The 15964-nt window shown below is 46.7% G+C and overlaps 1 protein-coding gene across 1 annotated transcript in view; it reads left to right on the top strand.

The window, feature by feature from the left end:
• Nucleotides 1-15964, top strand: part of Col4a1 (collagen type IV alpha 1 chain) — a 115427-nt gene that overhangs the window by 56236 nt on the left and 43227 nt on the right. The window contains exons 3-11 of the mRNA XM_052162167.1: nt 11320-11409; nt 11501-11545; nt 12451-12495; nt 12589-12651; nt 13068-13121; nt 13248-13274; nt 13767-13850; nt 13937-13999; nt 15510-15545. Coding sequence (XP_052018127.1) covers nt 11320-11409; nt 11501-11545; nt 12451-12495; nt 12589-12651; nt 13068-13121; nt 13248-13274; nt 13767-13850; nt 13937-13999; nt 15510-15545 — 507 coding nt within the window. The remainder of the gene's footprint in view (nt 1-11319; nt 11410-11500; nt 11546-12450; nt 12496-12588; nt 12652-13067; nt 13122-13247; nt 13275-13766; nt 13851-13936; nt 14000-15509; nt 15546-15964) is intronic.

Raw genomic sequence — 15964 nt, 5'->3', positions numbered from 1 at the left:
CTCTGTACTCTGTCCAGCGTTTTGCTCCTGAAGTTATCCCAGCAAGGCGCTTAATCACATAATTTATAAGGTAGCCATTCAAGGACAGGGTGGGCAAGCTTGTGTCTCCATGGCTGTAGCTGTGGGGGTCTCTGAGGACTCTGTGGAGCATGGACAGGCCTCTGTTGGTTTGGAGTTCTATAAGTGAGCTCAGGATTTCCACAGAGCGAACAACTGTCTGCCTGGGAGACACGGGGAGTCATTTGGGCGCTTGGCTTGTGAGTCTCCTCAGCTACATCCTCGCTTTCCGACCTTGGCGCCTTGGAGTGAGCACTGCGCCCGCTAGCCTCCGTGCTCGGTGCCAGCTTCCGCCCCTTCCCTCCCTGTCTCTCACACAGCTGTACTCGGTCATCTGCCCTCTAATCTTTTGCTGTTGTTCTTATTGTTAAACTAGCAAATTACACGGGAGAATGTTGTGCTTTATACACTGTACCATCTATACTTCGTGGGAAAGTCACTGTCTCGTAATTAGCCAACTGTAATGAAATTTGTTTCCACATCTTGGTTCTGAGCCAAGGAACTAAACATTTTAATCTATCAGTACTAAGCAATTAAGAACATAAAAGCAGGAAACGATACTATAAATTTAGTATGACTTTACAAACCTCTATGAAATAGACCCTAGTAAAAATGGCATGAAGAGTAAATCTAAGTTATTATTAAGATGATGGTTTAAATAATTGGATCACAGTCTGGCTTCAAGTATGCCTCGCTTCAGCTTCTAAAAAAAATGAGTGTCCATTTTGGGCTGCACTGAGATGGCCAGCTGAGGAAAACCGTTCAGACACAGAGGCCTTTCCTCATGGATCTGTTCTCTACAGCATGCAGCCATCTTCCTCTGCACTCACATGTAATCTATCTATCTATCTATCTATCTATCTATCTATCTATCTATCTACTATCTACTATCTATCTATCTATCTATCTATCTATCTATCTATCTATCTTGACCCCAAGCAAATGATACAGAAACCCAGCTTCTTGCTTTGTTTCTTTGTTCGGGTGGTTGTACTTTGAAGGAGCTGTGTGATGTTTAGTGAAAACAGGCTGAAATCCCTGTATGCACTGGCTAGGGTCCATTAGACGGTGGCTTCCCAGGGTCACGAGGTTGGTCTCTGTGAATTCCCATGCTCAGGCAAGGTGACCCTGTATTAATGGGCAGGGTCTCTCTCTCTCTCTCTCTCTCTCTCTCTCTCTCTCTCTCTCTCTCTTACCATTTGGAGAAGCCCTTTATATGGTCACTGGGGTTTGAAGCTACGCTGGATCCCAGGGGGAGATGGTATAACTGCCAATTGCTTGGTGAGGAAGGGGGGTTAAGGATGGGCACCGAGCGTGTGACCCCAGGTACCTACGGCTGCAACAAGAGCCCTGAGCCCTCCTTAGAGGATGCGTTGGTGTGCGGTGGCCTCACAAACAGGAAGTAGCTGATCCTTCATCAAAGTTGACCCTCCGACTACTGCTGCCTGTTTACTCACTGGAAAACAGACTTTTGGAGACTTCTACTGGTAGGTATTGGAGCCAAGACCAGAATCTTCTGATTCCTGTTGTAGTTCTTTCCCCATTAGAGCAAGTAAGGAGGGGAAAGCAAGGCAGACTTCTGGGGCCTACTGACGGAAACAGACACCCGTCCTTGTAAGTCAAGGTTGGAAATTAGGCTCTTAATTTGTGTCTTTTGCTTTATTTTTATTTTTTTCATTTTTCTAGTGAACATTTTATATGTCCTAATTTAGTTTTGAGGGTATCTGGCAAGGTTCCTTGTGTTTAAGTTTGAAGACTGTCTTATATGCTTATATTATTAGTTATAGGTGTTACTCTCAGGGTCTTCTTCTCTCTATTCCCTCCTCCCTTCTCCCTTCCTCCCTCCTTTCTTCCTCCCTTCTCCCCTCCTCCCTTCTTTCTTCCTCCCTTCTCCCCTCCTCCCTTCTTTCTTCCTCCTTCCTCCCCTCCTCCCTTCTTTCTTCCTCCCTTCTCCCTTCTTTCTTCCTCCCTCCTCCCCTCCTCCCTTCTTTCTTCCTCCCTTCTCCCCTCCTCCCTCCTTTCTTCCTCCCTTCTCCCCTCCTCCCTTCTTTCTTCCTCCCTTCTCCCCTCCTCCCTTCTTTCTTCCTCCTTCCTCCCCTCCTCCCTTCTTTCTTCCTCCCTTCTCCCTTCTTTCTTCCTCCCTCCTCCCCTCCTCCCTTCTTTCTTCCTCCCTTCTCCCCTCCTCCCTCCTTTCTTCCTCCCTTCTTCCTTCCTCCCTTCTTTCTTCCTCCCTTCTTCCTTCCTCCCTTCTTTCTTCCTCCCTCTTCCCCTCCTCCCTCCTCCCATCCTCCTTCCTCTCCTCCTCCCTCTTCCCCTCCCTCCTCCCTCTTCCCCTCTTCCCCTCCTCCCTCCTCTCCTTCTCCCTCCTCCCTCCTCCCCTTCTCCCTTCTCCCCTCCTCCCTTCTCCCCTCCTCCCTTCTCCCCTCCTCTCTTCTTTCCCCCCTCCTCCATCCTCCCCTCTTCCCCTCCTCCCCTCCTCCCTTCTCCTCTCCTCCCTTCCTTACCTTTTTATTTTTATTTTTTATAGACTGTTTCCCATACCCTTGAACTCCGATTCTCCTCCCCCCATTCTGAGTGCTAGTGTTCTGGGTTGCATGGGCCAAGCCTGGCTTGTCTGACTGCTTCATTTGTATTGTTCATATTTTGTTACCACAGACAAAAAAAAAAAAGTCCATGGCCAGACTATGGCATTTCCTGACATTTATCTGTCCTGGTTTTGTTTAAGGTCCCGTCACACCCACATACACCCTCACATTAACGACATCTTCACCCTCCAAGGGCTTCTTAGGAACAGAGGGTACTTTTCAAACTTCCCATTACTGAAGAGAGTAGGTCTTTAAACTGTTGATTCAGAGACAATGGAGACAATGAGAAAAGTTATCTTTATGGGCAAATGATTTATTTTTCTCTTTCTGAACTCAGAAAAGAGCCAACCCCAGTGAAGTTTTATTATCCATTATCTATGTTCTATCTCAGCCCCTCCCCAAAGTCCCCATTAAGCCAGAACATAGAATTTTGATCATTTTCCTGGAACTTAGAAAAGGAGGGGCAGCCATATTGCCAGCCCAATGTGACATCATGGCGGATCTGCACAGCCCTTGAGACTGCCATTACATGCTGCCCAGGTCAGAAGCACATCCAGCATTCCTCTAAAGGTCTACCTTGTCCTCCAAGGACAGCCTTCATTAAAAGAAAAGTATCCTAGTGGGATTAGTAACAAAAGACGCCAAAGGTCAGGTCACAGAGTTGGGAGGCTTAAGTGTCCCTTTAACTGAGGGCTAAAGGGACACTTATTTGTGTGTCCAAACTGTGGCAGGACACTACACTGTCTACACTGTGGTTGCTTCCTTGCAGTGTGGCCTGGTGTCCCAGAGTAACTTCCTGTGTGGGGTGAACTTGGTGTAGCACCTGATGCTATTCCCTGCCCATGTGGAAGGCCCAGTAGGAAGCTCTGTGCCAGGCAAAGAGCTTCTATGGCTTCTACAAGTCAGGACAAGCAGAGCAAGTAGAGCACCACTGCTATTTATTTGGGGGTGATTTTTAACGCTCGGTCTTGTTTAGTTCTGTGCATATAAGTTCCCTAACTTCTATTGGCCTCAGTGACCTGATTCAGCTCTGACTTGCATATGCCTCAGACAGACAGTCATCCAGGGCTATAGCCAGGAAAGTTCCCAACCTGTCATTGAGCACCTTGTAGGTCTATTGCTTTGGTTAATTATTATTATTATTATTATTGCCAACACTTCATAGCCTAGGTTGGCCTGCAGCTCACTGCAGCTCTGGCTGGCCTTGAACTTGTAGCCATTCTGTTGCTGCCTTGGATGCTGGCTGTGAACCTCTATGCCTGGCTTGTATGTTAACTATGTAGGGAGAAGCACATAGAGGTTGTATTAGTGACTCTAACCTTCATGACTGCGCATGTTGACAAGTTGATCGCATGATGGCTCATGTCACCACCTCTTTGGAAGGTGCTGAAGAAGATCGGCTGGATCCCCACTACCACCACCACCACCACACACTTTACAGTTGGCGAATGCCAGGAGGGTGGATGAAGTTACCTTAGGTTTTCTATGGCCCGGGGAAGGGAGCCCAAGGCAAACCTTTGACTATGTTTTCTGGCGGTGTGGCGAGCCACCACTGTGGACTCCAGAGCTCACCGTTGTCCTATCTGTGCTGGTTTGTCGGATTTAATTTCTTTCTGTGCCCTGTGCTATTCAAACTGGAACATACCCACGAGGCAAGTGAAAAGCACCAGCAGGTCGAAGGGCAGGAAAGAGTGGGGACTGGAGGAGTGGCTGTCTTCATTCAGCATAACCAATATTCACTAATTAAACCAGGAGAATTCACAGTCCACATTGTTTCTACAGTCAAAGCCCCTGGTCACTTCATAGCCCCAATATTTAGGCTATCCATTTCATATTTGATTTCATAAATTTTCCATTTCAGTTAAAGCTTTTTTCTAGGCAATTCTCTCTCTTAGATCTTTGTCAATCTTATTTCTCTGTTGTGCCTACTTGAATGTGCACACACTCATACAGCATACATATACGCAGAGGTGAGCCTGGGTCCCATGTAGCCCGGGCTGACCTTGAACTCCTCATCCTCCTGCCTCTGCCTTTTGAGTACAGGGATTTCAGGTCTTGCCATCACACCTGTTTGCTTCAGTAACAGCCCAGAGGATCTGCCCAACACACGTAGACCCAGCGCTCCCCCTGGTGGGCAGACTGAGAATCACAGAGGACCTGCTGCCCATGAGAGACCAGAGGTTCCTGAAATCTCTTGGGTCTACAGTTCTTCTCCAGGGAGGGGAGAAGGGGTGGGTGTCACTTCCCTGGAGGTAGAGCTTCCTGGAGTGACCTGGGTCAGGGGGCCAAGAGGGGATGATGTAAAAGGAGGCATGAAAAAGAGGGCCTTACAACAAATGTGTAGCTCAGATGCTAAGGCTGAGCAGACATCCTGTGACTTTCATGAGCTTCTGGCTGAAGGTTAAGGGCAGGTAGGAAAGTGCCCTCCGCTCCTGGAGAGCACAGAGACAGGAGGCCAGCATAGGTCTTACTTTCTAACATAAAATCCTGCATGCTCCAGAGAATGACTTGGAACAGAAATCCTGAAAGATCTCACAGAGAACTGTTCTCCAACCAGTGTGAGATGTCTGCATCTCCGCAGATGACTTGGAAATCATTTTCTTTTCCTGCCAGTGACTTGCCAGCCCTCCATGCTGCAGCTGCTGCTTCCCCTCCATCAGTGAAGTCCCATTTGCTGTTGGATAGCTTCATGGGAAAGTCGAGTCGTCCCTGATAAGAGGGTATTTACCAAGCTTGGTTATTCTTATGTTGAGTGAATGTTCATTCTTCAGAAAGTATTTTGTATTTTTTCTCAAATGTTGATAAGGAAAATTGGATTTTTATATACTAGAAAATTTCTGCAATTTTTTTGAGCTGTTCAGTCATCATGACTATTTATTTTACTGTGTCTCCTCTCTATCCTTTGCTGCTCTGAGCCCCAGAGTTAATTTTGTAGCAATGTGTGAGCTTGGAATGGTGGAACTGACACTTACTGCAGTTTGGTGAAACCTTCTCCGGTGCTACACTCAATTCATGGTGGGAAACAGAACTGAAGTGCTACACTGACTAAAGAAGCTCTCCCTTTGTCTCGCTGTGTGGGTCCTGTCCCCTCTCCCTGCAGCAGTACAGTGTCAACCAAAAGGCATGCAGGGAGCTCCCCGAGGGGCCCTGACACAGGAGCATTTCCATGACCTGGTGACACAGATTGCAGCCTGCCTACAACTTTCCCAGCAGTATCACATTCCGGATATGGTCCTGCAGATGCCTCTCTGGCTAGGCTCAAGGGATTGAACTTGTGGAATTTTGGCTCAGTGCCATAGTCCCCCGCTGACCGTGGTCCCCCATAGATCATGGTCCCTGCATTGACCATGACCCAGCAACCCAAATCGCTTCCCAGTAACCACATGCCCTGGGAGCTACGGACAAAAATTCACAGCTTTTATCTCTCAGTTATGTTCAGCCTTGCTTGGGAAGTGACATCTCAGGGAACCAGATGATAGCAGGACACAGCTGGTTCAGGATCATGTCTGGGACAGAGATTTTCCTGTTGCTGTTTAGCTTGGGGCAGAGGTGTCAGCTAGGTGCTAATGGGACCTCAAGGGCTTGTGCCAGGGACCTGGGCTGTATTCTGCTGGGGACTTTCCCACATCAGAGGATTGTTCCCTGTGTGGGGGTGTGTTGTGTTGTTGTTGGTTGTCTCAGAATCATGTCTCTAGTGTTGATGTGTGCCAAACACTAACTGAATAATTTCTTCAAAGAAGATGTAGAGGATGGGTTGTACACCTTAATTTGTGTTGGCCATCTGATTCCCTGTATTTTCTGTGAAAACTTGTGGAGATCCTCTTACCCAAGTTTTGTTCTAAGTGTGAGCAAACATTTTTGCATGTGTTGTGGTTCCCTTGAAGATCTACAATCCTATTGTTTGAAATGTAAAGAAAAAAACCAGTAAAGCTTCCCTGAACAAGTGTTCTGGGTTGGTCCTCAAAACAGCCGCAACTTATCCATTTAAAATTTTACGCTAAATTTTAGCCTAATATAATAGATGCTAAAATTTAAAAAGATATATTTTTAGTTTTATTTTACATAGGAGTATGTTTTGCCTGCATACATGTATGTGCACTAAATGGGTGTTCAGGGTCCACAGAAGCCAGAATGGAGCATCTAATCTCCTGAAATTCAAGTTACAGCTGGCTGTGAGCTGCCATGTTGATTCTGGGAACCAAACCAGTGTCCTCTGCAAGAGCAGCCTGTGCTCTTAACTTCTGAACAATCTCTACAGGTCCTTAGATAAACACTGTAGAGACAGGAGTTTAACTCACCATTGAGAATAAACTTACTAAGTAGCCCAGGCTAGATTCAAACTAGCATCCATCCCCCTGCCTCAGCTTCCCAAGAGCTAGGATTACAGAGTCACCACCCCTGGCCATCATGATTGCTTTTGATAATAGGATTTTTTTGATGACAACTTATTTTAGGTACATTTTATGTTCCCTTAAGTTTTTGTACTTGGTAATTAATTATTCCTTGAATTTAGAAATTCCCTACTATTTCGACTTCATGTGTTCTAGTTGCTTCCTATTTGACTTTCTGGCTGAGACTGGAGGGAGTTGAATCTTAAGCTCTTTTTACAGTGTTGTAAGAGGCAGGGGCAAGACTGGGTGTAACAAAGGGACCCTTTCTTTCCACATTTTACGGGATCTTTATGTGCTTGCTGTAGATAATACGGTAAGCAAACATTTTAAGTTCCTCCAGCATGAAACTCTATTTCAAGCCTAATTTGGAATGGCTAGTGTCAGCCCCGAGACGACTCTACGGCCTGTCTCCCTTCATCTCCATAAACAATGGCATTTTGTTCCTCTCTTCAAGTTCTGAGTTTCATCGGAGAACACAGCCATAATGGTGTTCCTTGTTGTATACAGTCTTGTTTTATAGATACAGGAGGAGGTTTAGAAGTCCATATATAGTTAACATGACTTTAGGGGCTGTAGATGATGAGCTTTTGAATTGATGCATACTATTGGCACATATTAGGCAAAGCAGGATAATTGGCCGTCTGCATTTGGTGTGCCAGTCAGGTCAGATCCAGGCTGCCAACATCTCCATCTCTTCAGTCATCTCTCGTTTCGGCACTGAAAACCTACAGTCTCTTTTCCTCTCCCATTTCCCCCACCCCTGACTGACACAATTTCTTATAAAAACGAGATCTCAAAGCATGGTCACGTTGAAATTTTTGTGTCATATTTTACATGCTTCTCTTTCTGACTCTCCATCCCTTCCTCCATTGCTGGGACTGGAGTGCAGGGATCTAGAATCACATGCTAGGCAAACGGCCTGTTACTGAGCCACACCCTCAGGTCCCGGTCCTCAGCGCTGTCTGCTCAACCTTGTGGTGAGAAGCTGTGGCTGTGGTGGTCAGCTGTGGCCACCCTGTCCTCAGTGCCTGTAGCACACTGTGGGAACTGGATGACAGGGAGACCTTCCTCCCCCACTCTGTACTTGGCCTTGGGCTTAAAGGTAGTCACAGCTGGAATAGCGCCCGCCGCAGCTGCAGCATCTGCTGTGGAAACCCCTGGCACCGACATGTCCAGCTCTCTGCTCTGCCTTCTCCCCCCCCACCCGGGGGGGGGGGACTGTTAGAAGCAGGATGGAGCCATTTGGTCCCAGCACAGTGTGCGCCATGTGCTGACTCATTGTATAGTTGTGTGGGCGCTTGTCCCTTCTCTCCATTCTGTCTCTGTTCTCATGGTAACATTAGAGAGGGTATTGGGTATCCAATTATGACTGTGCAGTCTTTACTAGAAAAAAATGGGAAAAAATTTTTAAAAAATTAGCAATAGCAACAATCTTGTGAAAGAAGAAGTCATTTCCCTCAGTTACTTGATTGCAGAACTCTTGGGAGATGCGGTTGCTTAAGCCCTCTACTGACATTTGGGGAAGAATGTGTTCTTGTGGTGAAGGCTGGTCTGGGAATTCAGATTTCTTCCTTTCTGTTCCCAGGAGTGTGAGGGGTCACCAGTGACATGTGATCAGTCAGCTCAGGGGGGGTGTTGGACTGTCTGTACAACATGAACGTAGGAGGGTCCATTTCACTGGCTGACATGATGCTGTGGGTTTGTTTAATATGGGAACCAGCTTGCTCTAGTGACCTAGATAAGGAAGGGACCTGGGGTGGGCTGACTTCATTTCTAATTCTGGTTCAGAGCTGAGTCAGGGAAAATCTGGTAGGAATCAGGTCATCTGGCTCCCGTCCCTGCCTCGTTCATTCCATGATTAAAATGGGAAATAAAAAACCTTATCTCTGCTTGGTCTTCTGGAGATACTGCCAATATCAATTAAGTACTAAAAATACTCTGCAGACATGCTGGAAAGTTCTCCCGCTGATGTTCCAGTCTCAAGTCCTCCCCAGCTCAGGTTGGATTATTTGAGGATTTGCAATTCATGTTTATTTTATGTTTTTATAATTTTGTGGGGAGGCATCTGTTCAGAGTTCAGTCATACTCTATTTTGAGTAGTCTTTTTCTACATCTGAAAACCCTTCCAGACAGCGCTTTTGCTGGTAGCAGTTCCTGAAGTTCCACGGTGCCACCACCATGACAGGCAAATGCGTCTGTTTCACTCTGCATTTGGACAAATGTTGGTGGGGATGCCTCCCTCAGTGCTCACGGGGCATCTGGGAGGAGGATCCAGCATCCACGACAAACTTCATTGGAGGACCCAGAGTGTGCTTGAATCTGCTCCTTCGAGTAGCTTTCATTGCTGCTGGCCCAGGGCTGTAGGGATTTACTATGTCCCCCCTCCCTTTGTCTCTATAAAGACCCAGAGGATTGGTGAGACCCTGCAGCAGAGGGAAGCAGAACTTTGGATGTGCTCCCTTGTCTCGTTTTGATGACATGATGGTGGAGACCTTTTAAGCAACTTGTGGCCTGTGAAATGCTACTTAAGGGGGTGAAGAGTGGTAAATAGGATCCTGGTCAGGTCATTGTCCTTTGACTTGGCACTAATGAAGCTTAGAGAAGACCCTGAGTCTTAAGCAATTCTGCTGGCCCACTCCAGAGCGTCTTATGCTTTGAAGTGAAGGCTACCTACACAGTAAAGATAAACTGTGTTGATGGGTTTTTTGTATTGATAATCTAAGTATGCCAGTCTCTAAAACATCACCCTTATCTCCCTTTTGCTGCTACAGGATACACAACATTTCTAGGTTCAAGGGTTGGTGTCTCCTTCCTGTGTGTTCCCACCTCACTTGAATTTTTTTTCTTTCTGTTCATTCTTGACCACATGTTCTGACATCCAACCCCTGCTTTCCAGCTTTTCTCCAGCCCGTATTGCCTTGTACTCTGGTTCCTTTTGTCTCTGCCCATATTTATTTTGCATTCATCTTTGGAAGGTCAGCTTAAGGTCCTCTTTTTTTTTTTCCTCTCTTGACTTTCTCTGGTCTTTGTTCTTTCCCAGTGTATTACAGCCCTTGTCAAACATTTATACCATGAATGATAGTTCTTATTTTAAAAATCGTGTTTCTCATTTCTTTTCTGGTTTGGGGCAAAGGCCACCAGTAAACTTTGATCTTTTCTTTGGAAAAAAAATACCGTCGAAAAGGAAGAATGATCCAAGCCCACCGTGATGCTATTGATCATTTGTGTGCTGAGATCAGAGCTGTGACTCTGCTTACCAGTGCCTCCGAGGGTCTAAAAAGAGAGACATGGATGGGCTGCTCAGAACATTGTCTGTTGGGAACAAAAAGGTGCCAGAGATTATAATCAGCTCAATAAAATAAAACTCGTTTTTTTTTTTTTTAAATTTTGTGGACTTTACATATTATACAGCTCCTAATATATACAAATTACTGTGTCAGGTGATAAATATTAGGAACCTAACATGGAACACCTGGAGAAGGCCTCATTCTCCATTCTCAGACACTCATTGTATGCAATTACAGTGCTGGGTGGAACTTAGGAAGGTTTATGCTTTAGTCTGTTTCCTTTGGCAGGACAGCCAATAGAATGAGCAGGTGGGTGGGTGGATGTATGGACAGGTGGGTGGGTGAGTGGGTGGGTGTATGGACAGGTGGGTAGGTAGATGTGTGGACAGATGAGTGGGTGGTCAGTTGGGTAGATGTATAGACAGGCATGTAGGTGGGCAGATGTGTGGACAGATGGGTGGATGTGTGGACAAGTGGGTGGGTGGATACATGGATGGGTGGATAGATGGGTGGATAGATGGATTGGTAGGTAGGTGAGAAGAGATTTGTTTATACAATTGGCTTCTGTGATTGGGAGGCAGAGGAGTTGTACCACATGACTCCTGAAAGCTGGTGACTTAAGGAATACAAAGCAGGAAGCGTGAGAACCTGGGACTGCTGGCGAAATCTGTGAGTCTGAAGACTGGAGATCTGAACTTGTGATGTTAAGACCAAAGAAGATTGGCGTCAGCCCAGAAGGCAGCTAGAATTGCCCTCTGCTTTGTTATGGTTCAGTTGGCACCTCTGCTGTCTGATGTTTCAGCTTAAGTTACTAATAAGCAGGTCTCCCTTAGTCTGCCCACCAATAGATGCTGTTCTTAGTATAACACCTTGCAGGCACAGACAGGAGTCATGCATCACCAGAGTTTTGGACTCTACTTGGTCAAGTTAACACCCCAAACCGCCCATCTCTGCTGATCCTTTTCCTTACCCTTGCCTGATCCGTGTGCTGTCCTGCAGGGAGAAAGAGGCTTCCCAGGTTTACAAGGTGTTATCGGATTCCCTGGGATGCAAGGACCCGAGGGGCCACATGGACCACCAGGACAAAAGGTGAGCTTGACTGGAATGGAGGAAGGGCGAATTGCAGATGGCGCCCATCTTGTGACAGAGACATCCTCACGGCATCTCTGTTCTGTTGTAGGGTGATGCTGGAGAACCTGGACTTCCTGGCACAAAAGGGACAAGAGTAAGTGCAGAGTCTGGCGACCCTGACAGAGGACCAGGGCGTCCAGAGCAGGGTGCAGTCTTCACCCCAGAGCTGCCTTTCTACTCTTCCTCTGTGCCTTCCCTCCTGCCGCTCCTCACTGTCGTGGGCCATCACCCCTCTTTCCTGTGGGCTGGTGATGCATGCAAACGGAACTCTTGCTGTATGAGTTTGATTGTCCCCCTTTACTCTTCTTCCAGGGCCCCTTATAGACATTTAAATTTTGGAGAGGGAGTAGCTAATTATCTGTCCCAAGTCACTAGAGAAGAAAGCATCACTGAGGAGACATTGCCAGAGCCAAGCTCTTCTTTCTCTCTGCTTCATCCTTCCCAGAAATCCCAAAGATGATGCTCTGTGAGGCCCATCAAGTACAGGAGCACATGATGGTGTCATGAAATGTTAGGAGGTGGGGCACCGGTGTCAGCGGAGACTCCCTGGCATTCCACGTGGGCTCACAGGGCAGAGAGAGAAACATTGTATCATTCTCTGGATACAATTGACCATACTTGACTGTTTAGGAATTAGAAGACAAGGGCTCTCACCACAAATACATTCGAGTTTATCCCACAAACACTTCTTCATAAGTGTTGATAATTTTAATGTGAATTAGACATTAATTTTTAACTCAGATACCACAAGAGATTCAATGGGGGTAATGGTATCTCGGGGTATTCAGAGCCTGGATTTTGGAGGCAAGAACAGTGAGCTTTCGACAACAACAACAAACCCAAAAAACTTTAGGCCTCATCTTGAGCTGAGTCTCAGTGCTTTCCTCCCAGAATGCTCTCTGCTCAACACTCAGGTTCTAAGCACCTTGAACTGGGAGGCTGAAGAGAGACAGAAGGCTCCCTGTAGTCGGCTGAAAGGCTTTGGTTCTATCTTTGCAGGGACCCCCTGGAGCAGCTGGCTACCCCGGGAACCCCGGACTTCCTGTATGTATACAAAATGCACACATCAATTTCCTGAAACATCTTACCACCTGGTGAGTTCCTATTTTGCTGACTTCTTCATTTGATTGATTGCAGGGTATTCCTGGCCAAGATGGTCCTCCAGGTCCCCCAGGTATCCCAGGATGCAACGGTACAAAGGTAAACTTAGACCCTCCCCTCCCTTGGGCACGTGTTTCTAGTTTTGCACAGGACTAGTCACTGGGATGTTCCTTATCTGGAAGCTTGCTTTCTTTGATGGGGAAAATGTAGTTTTTCACATTAAATATGTGGCAAAGAGAACAGTTCCTTTCTGCTTGTATGCTTTAGCCTAAAATGTCTCTTTTAAAGAATTAAAATCACTGTATCCAAATAGAACCTGCCACTCCCTATCTCTGTTAATCTTGCTGGGGAGTGTGGTGCTCCCTCTGCGAAGTGGCACTCAGGGTCTCCCTTGTGACAGATCACCCATGCTGTCACTGCTGCAGTTTCTCTGATGGGTGGGACAGTGATGTCTGCTGTGAAGTGTTGAGGAGTGTTGAGGTGCATTTGTGTGTGACATTTTCCATCTTTCCTAGGGAGAGCGAGGGCCGCTGGGTCCTCCCGGCTTGCCTGGATTCAGCGGGAATCCTGTGAGTAGAAGATTATTTAAGTCGGATTTTCTCCGGCTGTCCTCTCTCTCATTGTTTTGGGGCTCAGACCTTACCCCGGCTAATATTTTTGGAGAATCAAAACTTACAGCTAAATTTCTTTTCTAGGGACCACCAGGGTTACCGGGGATGAAGGTATGTTTAATTTAAATTCTGTTTTAATCCCCTGGGTTTCCTCATAAGAAATCAATTGAAAACACCTGAAACAAATGACCTAAACTCTGTTCCGTGAGAAGGCTGTGTAAATCACATGGAGAGACTTAGGTTTCCGAGCCTTGTGTGTGTATCTCCCACTGTGCCATGAGCCAGGCGAGAAATTCAGGGTGTGAGTCTGGCAGAGAACTCTGGAGTAGTTCATTGGCCAGCCAGCCTGACCGGCCACTCGGTGAGCTCTAGGCCAGTGGAAGAAAAACCAACCAACCAACCAACCAACCAACCAAACCCCAAACTAGGCGGTGCTTGAGGAACAACTTCCAAAGTTGTCCTGTGTTCCTACCCCCCTCCCCCCAACCTTCCATTCTAAGTCCCAGCCTGGGGCCAGTCCCGACCCGGTATTGAGGGGGTTCCAATTTTTTCTACCTGTCTATCAATATTTTGCATCTTTCTCTTCTTTTTTGTGTACCGTAGGGAGATCCTGGTGAAATTCTCGGCCATGTTCCTGGAACACTGCTGAAAGGGGAGAGAGGATTTCCTGGTTTCCCCGGGATGCCGGTAAGCCATGTAGCTGGCTTCCACCTTTGAGTCACTTCCTGGTGGTCTGCAGTATGCTAATCCTTTCTCTTCTCACCCAATCACAGGGCTCACCAGGGTTGCCAGGACTACAGGGACCTGTGGGTCCTCCAGGATTTACTGGACCACCGGTGAGTTTTGAGGATAGTGCCTTGGAAAAGAGATGTGGAAAAAATTGAAGCTGACTGAGACTCTTGCCTTTGTGACTGACACGCCCAGCCCTCAATTCTCAGAGCTGTGAGAAAAAGGATGCTTTATACAGTGGACCCTCAAGACATTCTGGGATATATCACCTGTCTGTATGTCAGGGCTACTAGGTTACCTATGTGTGGAACCACTGAGGAAGCAGGACTGAAGGTCACCAGGGTGGGCTCTGCCCTCTGTGCAGAAGAGATAGACTGTAGAGGCAGAGGTGTATCAGAATTTAAGGGTCAGTTGGGAGCCAGGGGAAGACTCTGAGAGGGATTGGGTACCTGAAGGAGGTGCTAAGGAGGGAGCCCCACCCCTGGCCTCTGTACAGCAGACATGCTTTGTAGAAGAAAGACTTCTCTGCACTCCCTCATTTTGACAGCACTGCACAGTTAGTGTTAAAAGACTTATTAACTAATAATCAAGCGTGCAAGGCACAGGCAGAGGTGGCTGAGTTCGTGGGCTGCACACAGCCTACCTGAGCATCCTCTCAGAAAGCCTCAGGCTTATACCTTAAATTTAATCTTTTCTTTTCTTTTTATATTGTTTTTCTCCGCATGTGTAGACAGAATCCACTCACCTTCTTATGGTTCGATGGGCTTGGTTTTTATATTCCAGAATGGCTGACTTTTCTTTTTGAAAAAGTGATTATGGGATTCTGAGATTCTCTCACAAATGTGGAGTTATCTTTTTGGTGTCAGCACAATCTACTCTCCAGAAGAATCATTTTTTTTCCAAGGTCTGAAGTGGACTTGTGTCTAAAGTGCACAGTGCTGTTCTCGCGTGGGCAACTCCAGTTTGGAGCGCAGGCTCGTGCCCCCAGGCTACTGACTCCTAAGGACAGGTCTCAGCCTTTGAGGGACTCCCACCCTCTTCATAATTATCCTGACCCACAACTGGCTATTCTCAAAGCTTGATTAGGTATATGTCATATACGTCCTCCTGCCAACAACAGAGTATAGAGAGGACTGTGTATGTCAGACTTTGCTAGATCACAATTCTGGAAGGATACAGTTTACAAGGAGGAGAGATTCATCTTAGCTCACAGTTTCAGGGGGTTGACCCACATGACCCTAGGTTCTGTGGTTTCTGAGGCTTGGGGAGGTAGAACATTGTGGTGGGAAATATGAGGTATAGTTGAGACATACAGAGGAAGAGAGGGAGTGTAGGGTGACAAGATGCCTCCTTCAAAGGAACAGCCCTAGTGACATCCTCCAAACCTTTCTCTCCCCCTCCCCCTTTCCCCCCCCCCCCACTGCAAGAACCCACCAATGGTCAGATACTCTGGTGATGCAGTCACCTCTCAATAGCACCTCCAACTGGGGACCAAGCCTTCCACAAAAGCCCGTGTGTGTGTGTGTGTGTGTGTGTGTGTGTGTACGCAAGAATGATCTTCCAGACCACAGCTGGCTGGTTTTGATTATTATTTATTTAAAATGCTCTCGTTTACAGGGTCCTCCAGGCCCTCCTGGACCTCCTGGAGAGAAGGTAAGGATATTTTGTCATCGATTGCTCTCAGCCTTATTGTAGGACTGTGGTGAGAGTCCATAATACCTTCCGAGCCTCATTCTTGCCCACATATGGTACCATCTGTCAGTATTAAGTATCTACGTATTGACTGCCTGTCTCTCTTTACTGATTGTCATCTGTCAGTCATGTTTCTATTACCTATCAACCACCTACTCTCATTCTCATCGCTATCATGGTGATGGTGGCATCATTATCATCATCATCATCCATCTTTGAAGCCCTCCACTCTTACCCACTCATGTCTTAGTTATTACTTTGGATTCATTGATCATTCACTTACTTATCTGAACCCAGAGGTTTAAACCCTTATGTCAATGAAATTCTTTGTTATAATATTTGCAAAACAGAATCTTTGCACAGTCTCTGCATCCAGCATG

Source organism: Apodemus sylvaticus, chromosome 18 (assembly GCF_947179515.1).
Source record: "Apodemus sylvaticus chromosome 18, mApoSyl1.1, whole genome shotgun sequence".
Taxonomy (NCBI): Eukaryota; Metazoa; Chordata; class Mammalia; order Rodentia; family Muridae; genus Apodemus; species Apodemus sylvaticus.
The sequence above is the reverse complement of the archived record's forward strand: the minus strand, read 5'-3'. Positions and strand labels throughout refer to the sequence as shown.